The 22464-nt window shown below is 56.4% G+C and overlaps 1 protein-coding gene across 2 annotated transcripts in view; it reads right to left on the bottom strand.

Moving 5' to 3' along the window:
• Positions 1-21598, bottom strand: part of rbpjb (recombination signal binding protein for immunoglobulin kappa J region b) — a 153598-nt gene extending 132000 nt beyond the window's left edge. The window contains exon 1 of one of the 2 annotated variants that reach the window (XM_060915767.1): positions 21343-21598. Coding sequence is in view for 1 of the 2 variants with exons in the window: in XM_060915669.1 (XP_060771652.1) it covers positions 21397-21416 (20 nt within the window). In the remaining variant the exon portion in view is untranslated. The remainder of the gene's footprint in view (positions 1-21342) is intronic. The other variant, XM_060915669.1, reaches the window with a different exon arrangement.
• Between the last annotated feature and the right edge of the window lie 866 nt (positions 21599-22464).

Genomic DNA, 22464 nt, shown 5'->3' with positions numbered 1-22464 from the left:
TGGGGTGTGTGTGTGTGTCTCTTTTGCCCTGGGGTGTGTGTGTGTGTGTCTCTCTTGCCCTGGGGTGTGGGGGTGTGTGTCTCTCTTGCCCTGGGGTGTGGGGGGGTGTGTCTCTCTTGCCCTGGGGTGTGTGTGTGTCTCTCTCTTGCCCTGGGGTGTGTGTGTGTGTCTCTCTTGCCCTGGGGTGTGTGTGTGTGTCTCTCTTGCCCTGGGGTGTGTGTGTGTGTCTCTCTTGCCCTGGGGTGTGTGTGTGTGTCTCTCTTGCCCTGGGGTGTGTGTGTGTGTCTCTCTCTCTTGCCCTGGGGTGTGTGTGTGTGTGTGTGTGTGTGTGTCTCTCTTGCCCTGGGGTGTGTGTGTGTGTGTGTGTGTGTGTGTGTGTGTGTGTGTGTGTCTCTCTTGCCCTGGGGTGTGTGTGTGTGTGTCTCTCTTGCCCTGGGGTGTGGGGGTGTGTGTCTCTCTTGCCCTGGGGTGTGTGTGTGTCTCTCTCTTGCCCTGGGGTGTGTGTGTGTCTCTCTCTTGCCCTGGGGTGTGTGTGTATGTCTCTCTTGCCCTGGGGTGTGTGTGTGTGTCTCTCTTGCCCTGGGGTGTGTGTGTGTCTCTCTTGCCCTGGGGTGTGTGTGTGTGTCTCTCTTGCCCTGGGGTGTGTGTGTGTGTCTCTCTTGCCCTGGGGTGTATGTGTGTGTGTCTCTCTCTCTTGCCCTGGGGTGTGTGTGTGTGTGTGTGTGTGTGTGTCTCTCTTGCCCTGGGGTGTGTGTGTGTGTGTGTGTGTGTGTGTGTCTCTCTCTTGCCCTGGGGTGTGTGTGTGTGTGTCTCTCTCTTGCCCTGCAGTGTGCGCGTGTGTGTCTCTCTCTCTCCCTAGGGTGCGCGCGTGTGTGTGTGCCTCTCTCTTTCCCTGGGGTGTGTGCGTGTGTGTGTGTGTGTGTGTGTCTCTCTCCCTAGGGTGCGCGCGTGTGTGTGTGCCTCTCTCTTTCCCTGGGGTGTGTATGTGTCTCTCTCTCCCTGGGGTGTGAGCGTGTGTGTGTGTGTGTGTGTGTGTCTCTCTCTCCCTGGGGTGTGTGTGTGTGTCTCTCTCTCTCCCTAGGGTGCGCGCGTGTGTGTGTGTGTCTCTCTCTCCCTGGGGTGTGAGCGTGTGTGTCTCTCTCTCCCTGGGGTGTGAGCGTGTGTGTGTGTCTCTCTCCCTGGGGTGTGAGCGTGTGTGTGTGTCTCTCTCCCTGGGGTGTGAGCGTGTGTGTGTGTCTCTCTCCCTGGGGTGTGAGCGTGTGTGTGTCTCTCTCCCTGGGGTGTGAGCGTGCGTGTGTGTCTCTCTCCCTGGGGTGTGAGCGTGCGTGTGTCTCTCTCTCTGGGGTGTGAGCGTGCGTGTGTCTCTCTCCCTGGGGTGTGAGCGTGTGTGTGTGTCTCTCTCCCTGGGGTGTGAGCGTGTGTGTCTCTCTCTCCCTGGGGTGTGAGCGTGTGTGTCTCTCTCTCCCTGGGGTGTGAGCGTGTGTGTCTCTCTCTCCCTGGGGTGTGAGCGTGTGTGTGTGTCTCTCTCCCTGGGGTGTGAGCATGTGTGTGTCTCTCTCTCTCCCTGGGGTGTGAGCGTGTGTCTCTCTCTCTCTCTCTCCCTGGGGTGTGGGCGCATATGTGTGTGTGTGTGTGTGTGTCTCTCTATCTCCCTGGGGTGTGAGCGCGCGCGTGTGTCTCTCTCTCGGACCTGGTGTGTGTGTGTGTGTGTGTGTGTGTCTCGCCCTGGGGTGTGTGTGTGTGTCTCCCTTGCTCTGGGGTGTGTGTGTCTCTCTCACACTGGTGTGTCTCACTCTCGCCCTGGGGGGCGTGTGTGTGTCTCTGTCTCGCCGTGGGGTGTGTGTGTCTCTCTTTCACGCTGGTGTGTGTGTCTCACTCTCGCCCTGGGGTGTGTGTGTGTCTCCCTCACCCTGGGGTGTGTGTGTGTGTGTCCCTCGTCCTGGGGTGTGTGTCTCTCGCTCACCCTGGGTGTGTGTGTCTCTCTCTCTCTCTCTCACCCTGGTGCGTGTGTATGTGTGTCTCACTCTCACCCTAGGGTTTGCGTGTCTCTCACTCTCGCCCTGGGGTTTGTGTGTGTCTCTCTCTGGCCCTGGGGTGTGTATGTGTGTCTCTCTCTCGCCCGGGGGCGTGTGTGTGTCTCACTCTCGCCCTGGGGTGTGTGTGTCTCTCTGGCTCTGGGGTGTGTGTGTGTGTGTGTGTGTGTGTATCTCTCTCTTGCCCTGGGTCATGTGTGTCTCTCTCGCCGTGGGGTGTGGTGTGTGTCTCTCTCTCTCTCACCCTGGGGTGTGGTGTGTGTCTCTCTCTCACCCTGGGGTGTGGTGTGTCTCTCACTCTCCCTGGAGCGTGCGTGTGTGTCTCTCTCTTGCCCTGGTGTGTGTGTGTGTCTCTCTTATCCTGGGGTGTGTGTGTGTGTGTCTCTCTTGTCCTGGGGTGTGTGTGTGTCTCTCTCTTGTCCTGGGGTGTGTGTGTGTGTCTCTCTTGTCCTGGGGGGGGGGTGTGTGTCTCTCTTGTCCTGGGGTGTGTGTGTCTCTCTTGTCCTGGGGTGTGTGTGTGTGTCTCTCTTGTCCTGGGGTGTGTGTGTGTGTGTGTGTGTCTCTCTCTTGCCCTGGGGTGTGTGTGTCTCTCTCTTGCCCTGGGGTGTGCGCGTGTGTCTCTCTCTTGCCCTGGTGTGTGTGTGTCTCTCTTGCCCTGGTGTGTGTGTGTGTGTGTGTGTGTGTGTGTGTGTGTGTCTCTCTCTCTTGCCCTGGTGTGTGTGTGTGTGTGTGTGTCTCTCTTGCCCTGGTGTGTGTGTGTGTGTCTCTCTCTTGCCCTGGGGTGTGTGTCTCTCTCTTGCCCTGGTGTGTGTGTGTGCATATGTGTGTCTCTCTCTCTTGCCCTGGTGTGTGTGTGTGTGTGTGTGTGTGTGTGTGTGTCTCTCTCTTGCCCTGGTGTGTGTGTGTGTGTCTCTCTCTCTTGCCCTGGGGTGTGTGTCTCTCTCTTGCCCTGGTGTGTGTTTGTCTCTCTTGCCCTGGTGTGTGTGTGTGTGTGTGTGTCTCTCTCTTGCCCTGGGGTGTGTGTGTGTGTGTGTGTGTGTGTGTGTGTGTCTCTCTCTCTCTCGCCCTGGGGTGTGTGTGTGTGTGTGTGTGTGTGTGTGTCTCTCTCTTGCCCTGGGGTGTGTGTGTGTGTGTGTGTGTGTGTGTGTGTGCGCGTGTCTCTCTCTCTCTCTCCCTGGGGTGTGCATGTGTGTCTCTCTCTCTCTCCCTGGGGTGTGCGTGTGTGTGTCTCTCTCTCTCTCTCCCTGGGGTGTGAGCGCGTGTGTCTCTCTCTCTTGCCCTGGGATGTGTGTGTCTCTCTCTCCCTGGGGTGTGTGTGTGTCGTTCTCTCGCCATGGGGCGTGCGTGTCTCTCTCTCACACTGCTGTGTGTGTGTCTCACTCTCGCCCTGGGGAGTGCATGTGTCTCACTCTCGTCCTGGGGTGTGTGTGTGTGTGTCTCCTTCGGCCTGGGGTGTGAGTGCGCGCATCTCTCTCTTTTCCTGGGGTGTGAGCGTGTGTGTGTCTCTCTCTCTCCCTGGGGTGTGAGCATGTGTCTCTCTCTCTTGCCCTGGGGTGTGAGCGTGTGTCTCTCTCTCTTGCCCTGGGGTGTGAGCGTGTGTGTCTCTCTCTCTTGCCCTGGGATGCGTGCGTGTGTGTCTCTCTCTCTTGCCCTGGGATGCGTGTGTGTCTCTCTCTCCCTGGGGTGTGTGTGTGTCATTCTCTCGCCATGGGCCGTGTGTGTCTCTCTCTCACACTGCTGTGTGTGTGTGTGTGTCTCACTCTCGCCCTGGGGAGTGCATGTGTCTCACTCTCGCCCTGGGGAGTGCATGTGTCTCACTCTCGTCCTGGGGTGTGTGTGTGTGTGTGTGTGTGTGTCTCCTTCGGCCTGGGGTGTGTGTGTGTGCATCTCTCTCTCTCTCTCTCTCTCACCCTGATGGGTGTGTCTCTCACTCTCGCCCTGGGGTGTGTGTCTCTCTCTCTCACCCTGGGATGTGTGTGTGTGTTCCTCTCTCGCCCTGTGGTGTGTGTTTATGTGTGTCTCTCGCCCTGGGGCATGTGTGTCTCTCTCTCTGGGTGTGTGTGTGTCTCTCTCTCTCGCCCTGGGGTGTGTGTCTCTCGCCCTGGGGTGTGTGTGTGTGTGTGTCTCTCTTTCGCCCTGGGGTGTGTGTGTGTCTCTCTCTCGCCCTGGGGTGTGTGTGTGTGTGTCTCTCTCTCTCGCCCTGGGGCGTGTATGTCTCTCTCTCTCTCACACTGGGGTGTGTGTGTGTCTCTCTCTCTCTCGCCCTGGGGTGTGTGTGTGTGTGTGTGTGTCTCTCTCTCTCTCTCCCTGGGGTGTGTGTGTGTGTGTGTGTGTGTCTCTCTCTCTCTCTCCCTGGGGTGTGTGTGTGTGTGTCTCTCTCTCTCTCTCCCTGGGGGGTGTGTGTGTGTGTGTGTGTCTCTCTCTCTCTGGGGTGTGTGTGTGTGTGTGTGTGTCTCTCTCTCCCTGGGGTGTGTGTGTGTGTGTGTGTCTCTCTCTCTCTCCCTGGGGTGTGTGTGTGTGTCTCTCTTGTCCTGGGGTGGGTGTGTGTGTCTCTCTTGTCCTGGTGTGTGTGTGTGTGTCTCTTGTCCTGGGGTGTGTGTGTGTGTGTGTGTCTCTCTTGTCCTGGGGTGTGTGTGTGTGTGTGTGTGTCTCTCTTGTCCTGGGGTGTGTGTGGGTGTGTGTGTGTGTGTGTGTCTCTCTCTCTCTCCCTGGGGTGTGTGTGTGTGTGTGTCTCTCTTGTCCTGGGGTGTGTGTGTGTGTGTGTCTCTCTTGTCCTGGTGTGTGTGTGTGTGTGTGTCTCTCTTGTCCTGGTGTGTGTGTGTGTGTGTGTGTGTGTGTGTCTCTCTTGTCCTGGGGGGTGTGTGTGTGTGTGTGTGTCTCTCTCTTGCCCTGGGGTGTGCGCGTGTGTTGCTCTCTTGCCCTGGTGTGTGTGTCTCTCTCTTGCCCTGGGGTGTGTGTGTCTCTCTTGCCCTGGTGTGTGTGTGTGTGTCTCTCTCTCTCTTGCCCTGGGGTGTGTGTGTGTGTGTGTGTGTGTGTCTCTCTCTTGCCCTGGGGTGTGTGTGTGTGTGTGTCTCTCTCTTGCCCTGGGGTGTGTGTGTGTGTGTGTGTGTGTCTCTCTCTTGCCCTGGGGTGTGTGTGTGTGTGTGTGTGTGTCTCTCTCTCTCTCCCTGGGGTGTGCGTGTGTGTGTCTCTCTCTCTCCCTGGGGTGTGCGTGTGTCTCTCTCTCTCTCTCCCTGGGGTGTCCGTGTGTGTCTCTCTCTCTCCCTGGAGTGTGCGTGTGTGTCTCTCTCTCTCCCTGGGGTGTGCGTGTGTGTCTCTCTCTCTCCCTGGGGTGTGCGTGTGTGTGTCTCTCTCTCCCTGGGGTGTGCGTGTGTGTCTCTCTCTCTCCCTGGGGTGTGCGTGTGTGTCTCTCTCTCTCCCTGGGGTGTGCGTGTGTGTCTCTCTCTCTCCCTGGGGTGTGCGTGTGTGTGTCTCTCTCTCCCTGGGGTGTGCGTGTGTGTCTCTCTCTCCCTGGGGTGTGCGTGTGTGTGTCTCTCTCTCCCTGGGGTGTGCGTGTGTGTGTCTCTCTCTCCCTGGGGTGTGCGTGTGTGTGTCTCTCTCTCCCTGGGGTGTGCGTGTGTGTGTCTCTCTCTCCCTGGGGTGTGCGTGTGTGTCTCTCTCTCTCCCTGGGGTGTGCGTGTGTGTCTCTCTCTCTCCCTGGGGTGTGCGTGTGTGTCTCTCTCTCTCCCTGGGGTGTGCGTGTGTGTCTCTCTCTCTCCCTGGGGTGTGCGTGTGTGTCTCTCTCTCTCTCCCTGGGGTGTGCGTGTGTGTCTCTCTCTCTCCCTGGAATGCGTGTGTGTGTCGTTCTCTCGCCATGGGGCGTGTGTGTCTCTCTCTCTCGCCCTGGAGAGTGCATGTGTCTCACTCTCGTCCTGGGGTGTGTGTGTGTCTCTCTCTCTCTCTCTCTCACCCTGGTGGGTGTGTCTCACTCTCACCCTGGGGTGTGTGTCTCTCTCTCACCCTGGGATGTGTGTGTGTTCCTCTCTCGCCCTGGGGTGTGTGTTTATGTGTGTCTCTTGCCCTGGGGCATGTGTGTCTCTCTCTCTGGGTGTGTGTGTGTCTCTCTCTCTCGCCCTGGGGTGTGTGTGTGTCTCTCTCTCACCCTGGGGTGTGTGTGTGTGTGTGTGTCTCTCTCTCTCTCTCGCCCTGGGGTGTGTGTCTCTCTCTCTCTCTTGCCCTGGGGTGTGTGTGTGTGTGTGTCTCTCTCTCTCGCCCTGGGGTGTGTGTGTGTGTGTGTGTCTCTCTCTCTCTCCCTGGTGTGTGTGTGTGTGTGTGTGTGTGTGTCTCTCTCTCTCCCTGGGCTGTGAGCATGTGTCTCTCTCCCTGGGGTGTGAGCGTGTGTGTCTCTCTCTTGCCCTGGGGTGTGAGCGTGTGTGTCTCTCTCTCTTGCCCTGGGGTGTGAGCGTGTGTGTCTCTCTCTTGCCCTGGGGTGTGAGCGTGTGTGTCTCTCTCTCTTGCCCTGGGATGTGTGAGTCTCTCTCTCCCTGGGGTGTGTGTGTGTCGTTCTCTTGCCATGGGGCGTGCGTGTCTCTCTCTCACACTGCTGTGTGCATGTGTGTCTCACTCTCTCCCTGGGGAGTGCATGTGTCTCACTCTCGTCCTGGTGTGTGTGTGTGTGTGTCTCCTTCGGCCTGGGGTGTGAGTGCGCGCGTGTCTCTTTCTCTTCCTGGGGTGTGAGCGTGTGTGAGTCTCTCTCTCTCACCGGGGTGTGAGCATGTGTCTCTCTCTCTCTCCCTGGGGTGTGAGCGTGTGTGTCTCTCTCTTGCCCTGGGGTGTGAGCGTGTGTGTCTCTCTCTCTCGCCATGGGGTGTGAGCGTGTGTGTCTCTCTCTCTTGCCCTGGGATGCGTGCGTGTGTGTCGTTCTCTCGCCATGGGGCGTGTGTGTGTGTCTCTCTCTCTCCCTGGGGTGTGAGTGTGCGCGTGTCTCTCTCTCTCCCTGGGGTGTAAGCATGTGTCTCTCTTGCCATGGGGTGTGAGCGTGTGTGTCTCTCTCTCTTGCCCTGGGATGCGTGCGTATGTGTCGTTCTCTCGCCATGGGGCGTGTGTGTGTGTCTCTCTCTCTTCCTGGGGTGTGAGTGTGTGTGTGTCTCTCTCTCTCCCTGGGGTGTAAGCATGTGTCTCTCTTGCCATGGGGTGTGAGCGTGTGTCTCTCTCTCTTGCCCTGGGATGCGTGCGTGTGTCGTTCTCTCGCCATAGGGCGTGTGTGTGTGTCTCTCTCTCTCTCCCTGGGGTGTGAGTGTGCGCGTGTCTCTCTCTCTTCCTGGGGTGTGTGTGTGTGTCTCTCTCTCTCCCTGGGGTGTGAGTGTGCGCGTGTCTCTCTCTCTTCCTGGGGTGTGAGTGTGTGTGTCTCTCTCTCTTGCCCTGGGATGTGTGTGTCTCTCTCTCCCTGGGGTGTGTGTGTGTCGTTCTCTCGCCATGGGGCGTGCGTGTCTCTCTCTCACACTGCTGTGTGTGTGTGTGTGTGTGTGTGTGTCTGTGTCTCACTCTCGCCCTGGGGAGTGCATGTGTCTCACTCTCGTCCTGGGGTGTGTGTGTGTGTGTGTGTGTGTGTGTGTGTCTCCTTCGGCCTGGGGTGTGAGTGCGCGCGTGTCTCTCTCTCTTCCTGGGGTGTGAGCGTGTGTGTGTCTCTCTCTCTCCCTGGGGTGTGAGCATGTGTCTCTCTCTCTCTCTCCCCCTGGGGTGTGAGCATGTATGTCTCTCTCTCGCCCTGGGGTGTGAGCGTGTGTGTCTCTCTCTCTTGCCCTGGGGTGTGAGCGTGTGTGTCTCTCTCTCTTGCCCTGGGATGCGTGCGTGTGTGTCTCTCTCTCTTGCCCTGGGATGCGTGCGTGTGTGTCTCTCTCTCTTGCCCTGGGATGCGTGTGTCTCTCTCTCTCCCTGGGGTGTGTGTGTGTCGTTCTCTCGCCATGGGGCGTGTGTGTCTCTCTCTCACACTGCTGTGTGTGTGTGTCTCACTCTCGCCCTGGGGAGTGCATGTGTCTCACTCTCGTCCTGGGGTGTGTGTGTGTGTGTCTCCTTCGGCCTGGGGTGTGAGTGCGCGCGTGTCTCTCTCTCTTCCTGGGGTGTGAGCGTGTGTGTGTCTGTCTCTCTCCCTGGGGTGTGAGCATGTGTCTCTCTCTCTCTCCCTGGGGTGTGAGCATGTATGTCTCTCTCTCGCCCTGGGGTGTGAGCGTGTGTGTCTCTCTCTCTTGCCCTGGGGTGTGAGCGTGTGTGTCTCTCTCTCTTGCCCTGGGATGCGTGCGTGTGTGTCTCTCTCTTGCCCTGGGGTGTGAGCGTGTGTGTCTCTCTCTCTTGCCCTGGGGTGTGAGCATGTGTGTCTCTCTCTTGCCCTGGGGTGTGAGCGTGTGTCTCTCTCTCTTGCCCTGGGGTGTGAGCGTGTGTGTCTCTCTCTTGCCCTGGGGTGTGAGCGTGTGTGTCTCTCTCTTGCCCTGGGGTGTGAGCGTGTGTGTCTCTCTCTTGCCCTGGGGCGTGAGCGTGTGTGTCTCTCTCTCTTGCCCTGGGATGTGTGTGTCTCTCTCTCCCTGGGGTGTGTGTGTGTCGTTCTCTCGCCATGGGGCGTGCGTGTCTCTCTCTCACACTGCTGTGTGTGTGTGTGTGTGTGTGTGTGTGTGTCTCACTCTCGCCCTGGGGAGTGCATGTGTCTCACTCTCGTCCTGGGGTGTGTGTGTGTGTGTGTGTGTGTGTCTCCTTCGGCCTGGGGTGTGAGTGCGCGCGTGTCTCTCTCTCTTCCTGGGGTGTGAGCGTGTGTGTGTCTCTGTCTCTCTCCCTGGGGTGTGAGCATGTGTGTCTCTCTCTCGCCCTGGGGTGTGAGCGTGTGTGTCTCTCTCTCTTGCCCTGGGATGCGTGCGTGTGTGTCTCTCTCTCTTGCCCTGGGATGCGTGCGTGTGTGTCTCTCTTCCTGGGGTGTGAGTGTGTGTGTGTCTCTCTCTCTCCCTGGGGTGTAAGCATGTGTCTCTCTCCCTGGGGTGTGAGCGTGTGTGTCTCTCTCTCTTGCCCTGGGGTGTGAGCGTGTGTGTCTCTCTCTCTTGCCCTGGGGTGTGAGCGTGTGTGTCTCTCTCTCTTGCCCTGGGGTGTGAGCATGTGTCTCTCTCTCTTGCCCTGGGGTGTGAGCGTGTGTCTCTCTCTCTCTTGCCCTGGGGTGTGAGCGTGTGTGTGTCTCTCTCTCTTGCCCTGGGGTGTGAGCGTGTGTGTGTCTCTCTCTCTTGCCCTGGGGTGTGAGCGTGTGTGTGTCTCTCTCTCTTGCCCTGGGGTGTGAGCGTGTGTGTGTCTCTCTCTCTTGCCCTGGGGTGTGAGCGTGTGTGTGTCTCTCTCTCTTGCCCTGGGGTGTGAGCGTGTGTGTGTCTCTCTCTCTTGCCCTGGGGTGTGAGCGTGTGTGTGTCTCTCTCTCTTGCCCTGGGGTGTGAGCGTGTGTGTGTCTCTCTCTCTTGCCCTGGGGTGTGAGCGTGTGTGTGTCTCTCTCGCTTGCCCTGGGGTGTGAGCGTGTGTGTGTCTCTCTCTCTTGCCCTGGGGTGTGAGCGTGTGTGTGTCTCTCTCTCTTGCCCTGGGGTGTGAGCGTGTGTGTGTCTCTCTCTCTTGCCCTGGGGTGTGAGCGTGTGTGTCTCTCTCTCTTGCCCTGGGATGCGTGCGTGTGTGTCGTTCTCTCGCCATGGGGCGTGTGTGTGTGTCTCTCTCTCTCCCTGGGGTGTGAGTGCGCGCGTGTCTCTTTCTCTTCCTGGGGTGTGAGCGTGTGTGAGTCTCTCTCTCTCACTGGGGTGTGAGCATGTGTCTCTCTCTTGCCCTGGGGTGTGAGCGTGTGTGTCTCTCTCTTGCCCTGGGGTGTGAGCGTGTGTGTCTCTCTCTTGCCCTGGGGTGTGAGCGTGTGTGTCTCTCTCTCTTGCCCTGGGATGTGTGTGTCTCTCTCTCCCTGGGGTGTGTGTGTGTCGTTCTCTCGCCATGGGGCGTGCGTGTCTCTCTCTCACACTGCTGTGTGTGTGTGTGTGTGTCTCACTCTCGCCCTGGGGAGTGCATGTGTCTCACTCTCGTCCTGGGGTGTGTGTGTGTGTGTCTCCTTCGGCCTGGGGTGTGAGTGCGCGCGTGTCTCTCTCTCTTCCTGGGGTGTGAGCGTGTGTGTGTCTGTCTCTCTCCCTGGGGTGTGAGCATGTGTCTCTCTCTCTCTCCCTGGGGTGTGAGCATGTATGTCTCTCTCTCGCCCTGGGGTGTGAGCGTGTGTGTCTCTCTCTCTTGCCCTGGGGTGTGAGCGTGTGTGTCTCTCTCTCTTGCCCTGGGATGCGTGCGTGTGTGTCTCTCTCTTGCCCTGGGGTGTGAGCGTGTGTGTCTCTCTCTCTTGCCCTGGGGTGTGAGCATGTGTGTCTCTCTCTTGCCCTGGGGTGTGAGCGTGTGTCTCTCTCTCTTGCCCTGGGGTGTGAGCGTGTGTGTCTCTCTCTTGCCCTGGGGTGTGAGCGTGTGTGTCTCTCTCTTGCCCTGGGGTGTGAGCGTGTGTGTCTCTCTCTTGCCCTGGGGCGTGAGCGTGTGTGTCTCTCTCTCTTGCCCTGGGATGTGTGTGTCTCTCTCTCCCTGGGGTGTGTGTGTGTCGTTCTCTCGCCATGGGGCGTGCGTGTCTCTCTCTCACACTGCTGTGTGTGTGTGTGTGTGTGTGTGTGTGTGTCTCACTCTCGCCCTGGGGAGTGCATGTGTCTCACTCTCGTCCTGGGGTGTGTGTGTGTGTGTGTGTGTCTCCTTCGGCCTGGGGTGTGAGTGCGCGCGTGTCTCTCTCTCTTCCTGGGGTGTGAGCGTGTGTGTGTGTGTCTCTCTCCCTGGGGTGTGAGCGTGTGTCTCTCTCTCTCTCCCTGGGGTGTGAGCGTGTATGTCTCTCTCTCGCCCTGGGGTGTGAGCGTGTGTGTCTCTCTCTCTTGCCCTGGGGTGTGAGCGTGTGTGTCTCTCTCTCTTGCCCTGGGATGCATGCGTGTGTGTCTCTCTCTCTTGCCCTGGGATGCGTGCGTGTGTGTGTGTCTCTCTCTCTTGCCCTGGGATGCGTGCGTGTGTGTCTCTCTCTCTTGCCCTGGGATGCGTACGTGTGTGTCTCTCTCTCTTGCCCTGGGATGCGTGTGTGTCTCTCTCTCCCTGGGGTGTGTGTGTGTCGTTCTCTCGCCATGGGGCGTGTGTGTCTCTCTCTCACACTGCTGTGTGTGTGTGTCTCACTCTCGCCCTGGGGAGTGCATGTGTCTCACTCTCATCCTGGGGTGTGTGTGTGTGTGTGTGTCTCCTTCGGCCTGGGGTGTGAGTGCGCGCGTGTCTCTCTCTCTTCCTGGGGTGTGAGCGTGTGTGTGTCTCTCTCTCTCCCTGGGGTGTGAGCGTGTGTGTGTCTCTCTCTCTCCCTGGGGTGTGAGCGTGTGTGTGTCTCTCTCTCTCCCTGGGGTGTGAGCATGTGTCTCTCTCTCTCTCCCTGGGGTGTGAGCGTGTGTGTCTCTCTCTCGCCCTGGGGTGTGAGCGTGTGTGTCTCTCTCTCTTGCCCTGGGGTGTGAGCGTGTGTGTCTCTCTCTCTTGCCCTGGGATGCGTGCGTGTGTGTCTCTCTCTCTTGCCCTGGGATGCGTGTGTGTCTCTCTCTCCCTGGGGTGTGTGTGTGTCGTTCTCTCGCCATGGGGCGTGTGTGTCTCTCTCTCACACTGCTGTGTGTGTGTGTCTCACTCTCGCCCTGGGGAGTGCATGTGTCTCACTCTCGTCCTGGGGTGTGTGTGTCTCTCTCTCTCACCCTGGTGGGTGTGTCTCACTCTCACCCTGGGGTGTGTGTCTCTCTCTCTCACCCTGGGATGTGTGTGTGTTCCTCTCTCGCCCTGGGGTGTGTGTTTATGTGTGTCTCTCGCCCTGGGGCATGTGTGTGTCTCTCTCTGGGTGTGTGTGTGTCTCTCTCTCTCGCCCTGGGGTGTGTGTGTGTGTGTGTGTGTGTGTGTCTCTCGCCCTGGTGTGTGTGTGTGTGTGTGTGTGTGTGTCTCTCTCTCGCCCTGGTGTGTGTGTGTGTGTCTCTCTCTCTCTCCCTGGGGTGTGTGTGTGTGTGTGTGTGTGTGTGTGTCTCTCTCTCTCTCTCCCTGGGGTGTGTGTGTGTGTGTGTGTCTCTCTCTCTCCCTGGGGGGTGTGTGTGCGTCTCTCTCTCTCTCGCCCTGGAGTGTGTGTGTGTGTGTGTGTGTCTCTCTCTCTCTCTCCCTGGGGTGTGTGTGTGTGTGTGTGTGTGTCTCTCTCTCTCTCCCCCTGGGGTGTGTGTGTGTGTGTGTCTCTCTCTCTCTCTCGCCCTGGGGCGTGTGTGTCTCTCTCTCTCTCTCTCGCCCTGGGGTGTGTGTGTGTGTGTCTCTCTCTCTCTCTCTCCCTGGGGTGTGTGTGTGTGTGTGTGTCTCTCTCTCTCTCTCTCCCTGGGGGGTGTGTGTGCGTCTCTCTCTCTCTCGCCCTGGAGTGTGTGTGTGTGTGTCTCTCTCTCTCTCTCCCTGGGGTGTGTGTGTGTGTGTGTGTGCCTCTCTCTCTCTCTCGCCCTGGGGGGTGTGTGTGCGTCTCTCTCTCTCTCGCCCTGGGATGCGTGCGTGTGTGTCTCTCTCTCTTGCCCTGGGATGCGTGCGTGTGTCTCTCTCTCTTGCCCTGGGATGCGTGTGTGTCTCTCTCTCCCTGGGGTGTGTGTGTGTGTGTGTGTGTCTCTCGCCCTGGGGTGTGTGTGTGTGTGTGTCTCTCTCTCGCCCTGGTGTGTGTGTGTGTGTGTGTGTCTCTCTCTCTCTCGCCCTGGGGCGTGTGTGTCTCTCTCTCTCTCGCCCTGGGGTGTGTGTGTGTGCGTCTCTCTCTCCCTGGGGTGTGTGTGTGTGTGTGTGTCTCTCTCTCCCTGGGGTATGTGTGTGTGTGTCTCTCTCTCTCTCTCTCTCTCCCTGGGGGGTGTGTGTGCGTCTCTCTCTCTCTCGCCCTGGAGTGTGTGTGTGTGTGTGTCTCTCTCTCTCTCTCCCTGGGGTGTGTGTGTGTGTGTGTGTGTGCCTCTCTCTCTCTCTCTCTCGCCCTGGGGGGTGTGTGTGCGTCTCTCTCTCTCTCTCCCTGGAGTGTGTGTGTGCGTCTCTCTCTCTCTCTCCCTGGAGTGTGTGTGTGTGTGTGTGTGTGTGTGTGTCTCTCTCGCCCTGGGGTGTGTGTGTCTCTCTCTCGCCCTGGGGTGTGTGTGTCTCTCTCTCGCCCTGGGGTGTGTGTGTCTCTCTCTCGCCCTGGGGTGTGTGTGTGTCTCTCTCTCGCCCTGGTGCATGTGTGTGCCTCTCTCGCCCTGGGGTGTGTGTGTGCGTCTCTCGCCCTGGGGTGTGTGTGTGCGTCTCTCTCTCTCGCCCTGGGGTGTGTGTGTGCGTCTCTCTCTCTCGCCCTGGGGTGTGTGTGTGTGTGTGTGTGTCTCTCTCTCTCACCCTGGGGTGTGTGTGTGCCTCTCTCACCCTGGGGCGTGTGTGTGTGTGTGTGTCTCTCTCTCGCCCTGGTGCATGTGTGTGCCTCTCTCGCCCTGGGGTGTGTGTGTGTCTCTCTCTCTTTCGCCCTGGGGTGTGTGTGTCTCTCTCTCTCTCACCCTAGGGTGTGTGTGTGTCTCTCTCTCTCTCTCTCTCGCCCTGGGGTGTGTCTCTCTCTCTCTCTGGGGTGTGTGTGTGTCTCTCTCTCTCTCTCTCGCCCTGTCGTGTGTGTGTGTGTCTCTCTCTCTCGCCCTACGGTGTGTGTGTGTGTGTGTGTGTGTCTCTCTCTCTCTCGCCCTTGGATGTGTGTGTCTCTCTCACCCTGGGGTGTGTGTGTGTCTCTCTCTCTTTCTCGCCCTGGTGTGTGTGTGTGTGTGTGTGTCTCTCTCTCTCTCTCTCACCCTGGGGTGGGTGTGTGTCTCTCTCTCTCTCTCTCGCCCTGGGGTGGGTGTTTGTCTGTCTCTCTCTCTCTCACCCTGGGGTGTGTGTGTGTCTCTCTCTCTCTCGCCCTGGGGTGTGCGTGTCTCTCTCTCTCTCTCTCTCGCCCTGGGGTGAGTGTGTGTGTGTGTGTGTGTGTGTGTGTGTCTCTCTCACACCCTGGGGTGTGTGTGTCTCTCTCTCTTGCCCTGGGGTGTGTCTCGCTCTCACTCTGGGTGGGGGGTGTCTGTCTCTCGCTCTGGGTGGGGGGGGTGTCTCTCTCTCTCGCCCTGGGTGGGGGAGGGAGTCTCTCTCGCGCCCTGGGTGGGGGAGGGAGTCTCTCTCGCGCCCTGGGTGGGGGAGGGAGTCTCTCTCGCGCCCTGGGTGAGGGGGTGGTGGTCTCTCTCGCTCTGAGTGGGGGAGGGTGTCGGTCTCTCTCGCCCTGGGTGAGGGAGGGTGTCGGTCTCTCTCGCCCTGGGTGAGGGAGGGTGTCGGTCTCTCTCGCTCTCGCCCTTGACCTGGGTGGGGGGGTGGTCTCTCTCGCTCTCGCCCTGAGTGGGGGGTGGTCTCTCTCGCTCTCGCCCTGGGTGGGTGGGAGGGTCTCGCTCTCGCCCTGGGTGGGTGGGAGGGTCTCGCTCTCGCCCTGGGTAGGTGGGAGGGTGTCTCTCTCGCACCTGTCTCGCTCTTGCCCTGAGTGGGGGGGGGTCTCTCGCTCTTGCCCTGGGTGAGTGGGTGGTGGTCTCTCTCGCTGTCACCCTGAGTGGGGGGGGTGTCTCTCGCTCTTGCCCTGGATGACGGAGTGGTGGTCTCTCTCACTCTCGCCCTGGGTGAGGGAGTGGTGGTCTCTCTCAATCTCACCCTGGGTGAGGGAGGGTGCCGTCTCTCTCTCCCTGGCTGAGGGAGGGTGTCGGTCTCTCTCGCCCTGGGTGAGGGAGGGTGCCGGTCTCTCTCGCCCTGGGTGAGGGAGGGTGCCGGTCTCTCTCGCCCTGGGTGAGGGAGGATGTCGGTCTCTCTCGCTCTCGCCCTTGACCTGGGTGGGGGGGTGGTCTCTCTCGCTCTCGCCCTGATTGGGGGGTGGTCTCTCTCGCTCTCGCCCTGGGTGGGTGGGAGGGTCTCGCTCTCGCCCTGGGTGGGTGGGAGGGTCTCGCTCTCGCCCTGGGTAGGTGGGAGGGTGTCTCTCTCGCACCTGTCTCGCTCTTGCCCTGAGTGTGGGGGGGGTCTCTCGCTCTTGCCCTGGGTGAGTGGGTGGTGGTCTCTCTCGCTGTCACCCTGAGTGGGGGGGGTGTCTCTCGCTCTTGCCCTGGATGAGGGAGTGGTGGTCTCTCTCACTCTCGCCCTGGGTGAGGGAGTGGTGGTCTCTCTCAATCTCACCCTGGGTGAGGGAGGGTGCCGTCTCTCTCTCCCTGGCTGAGGGAGGGTGTCGGTCTCTCTCGCCCTGGGTGAGGGAGGGTGCCGGTCTCTCTCGCCCTGGGTGAGGGAGGGTGCCGGTCTCTCTCGCCCTGGGTGAGGGAGGGTGTCGGTCTCTCTCGCCCTGGGTGAGGGAGGGTGTCGGTCTCTCTCGCCCTGGGTGAGGGAGCGTGTCGGTCTCTCTCGCCCTGGGTGAGGGAGCGTGTCGGTCTCTCTCGCCCTGGGTGAGGGAGCGTGTCGGTCTCTCTCGCCCTGGGTGAGGGAGCGTGCCGGTCTCTCTCGCCCTGGGTGAGGGAGCGTGCCGGTCTCTCTCGCCCTGGGTGAGGGAGCGTGCCGGTCTCTCTCGCCCTGGGTGAGGGAGCGTGCCGGTCTCTCTCGCCCTGGGTGAGGGAGGGTGCCGGTCTCTCTCGCCCTGGGTGAGGGAGGGTGCCGGTCTCTCTCGCCCTGGGTGAGGGAGCGTGTCGGTCTCTCTCGCCCTGGGTGAGGGAGGGTGCCGGTCTCTCTCGCCCTGGGTGAGGGAGGGTGCCGGTCTCTCTCGCCCTGGGTGAGGGAGGGTGTCGGTCTCTCTCGCCCTGGGTGAGGGAGGGTGCCGGTCTCTCTCGCCCTGGGTGAGGGAGGGTGCCGGTCTCTCTCGCCCTGGGTGAGGGAGGGTGCCGGTCTCTCTCGCCCTGGGTGAGGGAGGGTGCCGGTCTCTCTCGCCCTGGGTGAGGGAGGGTGCCGGTCTCTCTCGCCCTGGGTGAGGGAGGGTGCCGGTCTCTCTCGCCCTGGGTGAGGGAGGGTGCCGGTCTCTCTCGCCCTGGGTGACGGAGGGTGCCGGTGTCTCTCGCCCTGGGTGACGGAGGGTGCCGTCTCTCTCGCCCTGGGTGACGGAGGGTGCCGGTCTCTCTCGCCCTGGGTGACGGAGGGTGCCGGTCTCTCTCGCCCTGGGTGACGGAGGGTGCCGGTCTCTCTCGCCCTGGGTGACGGAGGGTGCCGTTCTCTCTCGCCCTGGGTGACGGAGGGTGCCGGTCTCTCTCGCCCTGGGTGACGGAGGGTGCCGGTCTCTCTCGCCCTGGGTGACGGAGGGTGCCGGTCTCTCTCGCCCTGGGTGACGGAGGGTGCCGGTCTCTCTCGCCCTGGGTGACGGAGGGTGCCGGTCTCTCTCGCCCTGGGTGAGGGAGGGTGCCGGTCTCTCTCGCCCTGGGTGACGGAGGGTGCCGGTCTCTCTCGCCCTGGGTGACGGAGGGTGCCGGTCTCTCTCGCCCTGGGTGACGGAGGGTGACGGTCTCTCTCGCCCTGGGTGACGGAGGGTGACGGTCTCTCTCGCCCTGGGTGAGGGAGGGTGCCGGGCTCTCTCGCCCTGGGTGAGGGAGGGTGCCGGGCTCTCTCGCCCTGAGTGAGTGAGGGTGTCGGGCTCTCTCGCCCTGGGTGAGGGAGGGTGTCGTTCTCTCTCGCCCTGGGTGGGGGGGTCTCTCTCGCTCTCACCCTGAGTGGGGGGTGGTCTCTCTCGCTCTCACCCTGAGTGGGGGGGTCTCTCTCGCTCTCGCCCTGGGTGAGTGGGGGGGTCTCTCTCGCTCTGAGTGGGGGGGTCTCTCTCGCTCTCGCCCTGGGTGAGGGAGTGGTGGTCTCTCTCGCTCTGGGTGAGGGAGGATGTCGGTCTCTCTCGCTCTGGGTAAGGGAGGGTGTCGGTCTCTCTCGCTCTCGCCCTGGGTGAGGGAGGGTGTTGGTCTGTCTTGCTCTCGCCCTGGGTGAGAGAGGGTGTCGGTCTCTCTCGCTCTCACCCTGGGTGAGGGAGGGTGTCGGTCTCTCTCGCTGTGGATGGGGGGGTGGTCTCTCTCACTCTCACCCTGAGTGGGGGGGTGGTCTCTCTCGCTCTCGCCCTGGGTGGAGAAGGGTGTCTCTCTCGCTCTCGCCCTGGGTGGAGAAGGGTGTCTCTCTCGCCCTGGGTGGGGAAGGGTGTCTCTCTCGCTCTGGGTGGGGAAGGGTGTCTCTCTCGCGCTCACCCTGGGTGGGGAAGGGTGTCTCTCTCGCGCTCACCCTGGGTGGGGAAGGGTGGCTCTCTCACTCTCATCCTGGGTGGAGGTCTCTCTCGCTCTCGCCCTGGATGGGGTCTGTGCCTCTTGCCCTGGGGCACCACTCTCTTCGCCCTCCCTCCCTCCCTCTCCTCACCCTGATAATGGACATTAGAGAAAGGTAGAGGTCCTCTGGGAACAGTTTAACATCTCACCTCTATTTTCAAGACCAGACCCCAACTACACACACACGCGTGCACAGACACCCCTGAAGGGGATAAAACTTCCAATGAACAGCAAGCTCTGAAAATGAAAATAGCAGCAAAGACAAGCACGTCAAATCAAATCATTAAGCCAAATTCTGTCCCCTTGAGGCATATCGTGCTGGAACAGGTAATTCACACTTTCATGATTCCACATGATGCAGAGATTACGATCCAAAACTGATCACCTTTCACTGCTGTGTATCAAATGACACAATGGTTGTCTATGGGCGTAACAGAGATTAGAGACTTTTCTTTCAAGAGAAAAACAAATACTTGCACGAGTGTATTTCAGAAAGAGTTTGAGAGTTTGGTTACTTTCCACCACTTCACTAACCACACTTGGTTTATTGTGTCTCGCTGAATGGTTTATGTGAAGCTGTCTTTGTCAAACCAATGTTTTGCTCCTTGATATTATTATAGCAAACTTATGTATCCTACCAGGACATAAAAAGAAATGCAGGTGACATCACATGCTGAAATTATGCACATGGGTAATTTAGGAAAGTCTGACTAAAACACAGTGTGCCGGTACACAAAGCAATAGTGATTATTGTGAGTCTTTCATGGGCTTTCCATAATGTAGTCATTTAACACAACATATACCAAAGCGAGTCCACTACCAGGAATTCTTTGTTTACATTATTTTGCATTCTTCAAGAGAATCATTTGTGAGGAAAAAAAAAAGGAGTTGAACAAATCTGCATTAAGTTCTCATAACTGATAAAATAATTATTGGTATTGCGCTCAAAAGCGACAATTCAATTATATCAGGAGCGTTGATACAAATGTGCTGTTGTCAGTCAACTTATGAGCACATAGTAACTCACCCAGCCTCTTTATAACACCCCCCACCAGAAGGGGGAAAAAAAAAAGGTCACTATTGTGGCACGCTTCTTCTCCCCTGAGCATTCTCAACCGGGGAACAGGTGGAAGAACTGACCCTTCATTTAAAAAAAAAAACCTAAAGGGGCAGCCGAACACTCACATCTCCAACCGTTTACACATCAATATCCTGTCTCATGCTAATAAAGCCTCCTTATGGTCCTTTAATTACATTTATGCCTTTACCCCCCCAAAAAAAAAATCTGTACATGACCCCTCGTCTTTTCTCATGTTCAGAGACAGGCCTCAGTGGATAAAATCAGACAGACAGGTGGCCGTTCAGCCAGTTGCTGGTTTCTCTGAGCAAACAGAGGCAGTTCAGGTCTGCTGGAAAGCCCCCATACAGCCAGCCCCCTCGATACTGCTTTACACACACACACACACACACACACACACCTACTGAGCTGCCTAAAGGATTATAAAGGGGAGCAAAGAGCTTATTTAAAAGAACGCTGTGCAGAAAAGAAAAATGAGACTTTATGTTTGATGCATTAAATGCGATGTGATGCCGCTTTCTTCCTTCTACAAATAACAAAGCTACACAGTCTTATGGGATGCACTGAAATAACTACAATAGTGCTAAATTTCAGAATCTGCACATAAAATGTTTATGGAAACGTGTTTTGGGATGAAAATATACATTTTATTGATTTGCACATATCAAAAAGGGGAACGCTTGATATAATCTATAAATCAGTGCCCAAACGGGAAAACATAAAAATTAAAACGGATGACATACAGCTACAAATGTGAAGAAAAATCTATAATACAACTATTACATGTTAATAAAAGGCTTACTGGATTTCAAGTACGCATTACCTAACATTATGACACTGATATGATTTTATTTTAAATTTATTTGCTGGAGAGCAAAAATGCCTTCAAAATAAATGTTTCTAGATTAAAAAAATAAATAAATAAATACTCTAAAGAGCAGTAAACAATAACAAATCAAACAAAGTCAATTTCTGATGCGATGACGCCTTACTCCAAAAGAAATACAAAATAGTCTCAGGTACAATGAGTGCAGTTTTATAAGCTAAGAAGACCTTTATTATCCCACAATGGGGAAATTTCCTGTTTGCAGCAGAAGAGGACATAAAGACACACAAGTTAAAAAATGCATATATATCACACACACACACACATTAAAACAGAATATATCTATGCCTAAGATAAATACTAGAGAAATTACGAAGTAAATGAAACATATCAGGTGGTTGTAATTGCAAAACATAAAACAGGAAAAACAAATGCAACAACTATTGACAGACATACAGATGTGAGTCTACTGCGAGCAGTGCTGGTTGTACAGTCTAACAGCTGCAGGAGGGAATGATCTGCCGTAACGCTCCTTCACACACTTAGGGTGGAGCAACCTCCCGCCGAAGGAGCTCTGCAGTCCAGTGAGGAAATGAGCTGTAGGTTTTACTGAGCATCTTCCAGAACCAGCCACGGTTCTTCTGGACACTTTGACCGTCAGTCTTCATTTTGCACCAAAACCAAGTAGCCTTCGTAATCATTTGGGTTTGTGTGGGGGTTTTTTTGGTCTGAAAAGTGGTTTCGTACATAACACTCGACTTTCTTTCCTGACATACGAACACTTTTCTGCGACGTTTAAGTTAATTCTGTCCTGGAAAACGAACGGTTGGAAATCTGACACGTTTTTGTACTTGATAATGAAGAGGTCATAAAATGAAAATGCACTCAAGGGGAGGGAAAATTTTTAAAATAGTATGATTAAGACTTTTACACAGTAATGTGTATCATATTTAAGCTCCTGATGTTTGAGATATCTTTCAAAAACTCTCTCTCTCACACACACACACTTTCATATTATAGGCTACATCTACTCAATAGCTCATATTCTAGTAAGGATACCTTGTGCTTTTAGGGAGATTGAAATGACTGAAAACTTAATTACAACTTCTTTCTGCAAGTGTCGTGTGAAGAAGGAAGAAGTTGTGTAAAATTATGTTCATATGACCGGGCCTAAAGAGTAAAAAGCCCAGGATATGAAGGACAGATTGTGTGTAGAATCAGAGGCGTCTCTAAACACAACTCACTACACTGTCCAGCTTTGTTTGTACCTTCATACCCGAGTGGCCTGTTTTTACGACAGGAAGATGTAAACTCGATTTGGAAGTATGTTATAAACAATAACTGATGGATTATTATAGACGAGAAAGCTTTCAGTTTGGAGCTTATAGTGTTTAATGTCCTCAGTTGCACTCGACAGAATGGCCTGACCTCCAGGGATAGTGAAAGGAGCAGCAGCACTGGGGCTGTTTGGTAAACAACACGCCAGCCGAGAACACACACACACACACACACATATATATATCTCAACTGTAGAAGTAACTTCCAACACCACATACAGAGCAGAAATACCGCCAATCTGAGGAGAAAGCACAGCTGAAGACGAGGCTCCCTGAAACAAAGCCACTGCCCCTGAGCCACACATCATATCCACATCCCTTATGTGCTGTGAGCGAGTTTCCTTTCAAAAATTTACAACTCTATTCACAGCCAGCACATCTCTTAACTCTATTTTTATAACACAATTATTTTTCGAGTATAAACCAACCCACAAAACGGTCTTTTAATGGCTGGTTAGCTCTGAAATCGTCTCGCCTGCAGGCTACAGCGCTGCTCTAATACAAACACGCACACAGCCCATAATAATACAGCACAGGCAGGGTAGCAACAGTCACTACACACGGGACGAGGAGAAGAAGAAGAAGAAACCCGCAGGCGCACATAAACGCGCTTTCTAAAGCCAAACAAAAAACAAAAAACAGAATTAAAGTCTGGATAAATAACCGTGAGGGACTATGTCTGACAGTTGAGGTGTGTGCCATACTGTTTCATATCAAAGTAACCTACTTATGAAACAGTTTGGCTCCCGTCTCAGCACCAGGCGCTGAATCTCGGACTTACCCTGTCACAACAGGCGCCATCTTCCACAAACTCTCACCAAAACTCCAACACTCGCGAGATCCGCTCTCCTACACCGACCAGCCGCCGAGACAACACAAGCGGACTGGAGATGAAGAGACGAGGGAGACAGAGAGAAAGGGGGCGGGCGGTGAGGAGGGCCGGAGGAAGGAGGAAGGAGGAGGGGGGACCAGGGAGAGTGAGAGAAAAGGGCAGACGCCACAACAACAGGCGTGGGAAACTTCTCACATCTCGCGAGAGTAAGAAAACTCTCACAATAGAGGAGCGTGGAAATGAGCTCATGTTATCGCGAGAGTTGGCACGGCGCGCCTCGCCTGGATGGTTGGGTTACACGAGGCTTTTTAAATCCTGTAATATTAAGAGTTTTCCACACAGTTCACACTTATAAAAGATTCAGTCATAGAAATTATTGCAGATTGTGCAGTTACATGAATAATGCGTGAAACTTTGCATATTATATCAATTGGAATTTCTGGCCCACTTGTCTCTTTCATGTTTTGCTCTGGATTTATAAAAGGTTAGGTTAACTGGTGACTCTAAATTGACCGGAGGTGTGAATGTGAGTGTGAATGGTTGCGACCCTGCACAGGATAAGCAGCTACAGATAATGGATGGATGGACAATTAAAACAATACTTTTGCATCTCATCTCATTATCTGTAGCCGCTTTATCCTGTTCTACAGGGTCGCAGGCAAGCTGGAGCCTATCCCAGCTGACTACGGGTGAAAGGCGGGGTACACCCTGGACAAGTCGCCAGGTCATCACAGGGCTGACACATAGGCCCAGGGGCGCCGCCAGAAATTTTGGGCCCCATGAAAGATTAGAATTTTGGGCCCCCCAACTTTGCCCACCCTCATCACAATTGCACTATTGTCATTATTTGACTTTTGATAGCCCATGGACCTTGAGTTTGTGACTTTATTACATTTTATGTATTAACCTACCAGGGACTAGATGAAAACTGGTCAGTGACTAATTCTGGTGCATTTACAATCACAAATGAAACTTCAAGATTTTGCCACATGCCTTCTTGTGCTAGGACAATTGGTA

Source organism: Neoarius graeffei, chromosome 1 (assembly GCF_027579695.1).
Source record: "Neoarius graeffei isolate fNeoGra1 chromosome 1, fNeoGra1.pri, whole genome shotgun sequence".
In the NCBI taxonomy this organism is placed as follows: domain Eukaryota; kingdom Metazoa; phylum Chordata; class Actinopteri; order Siluriformes; family Ariidae; genus Neoarius; species Neoarius graeffei.
This window is presented reverse-complemented; position numbering and strand designations above follow the sequence as displayed.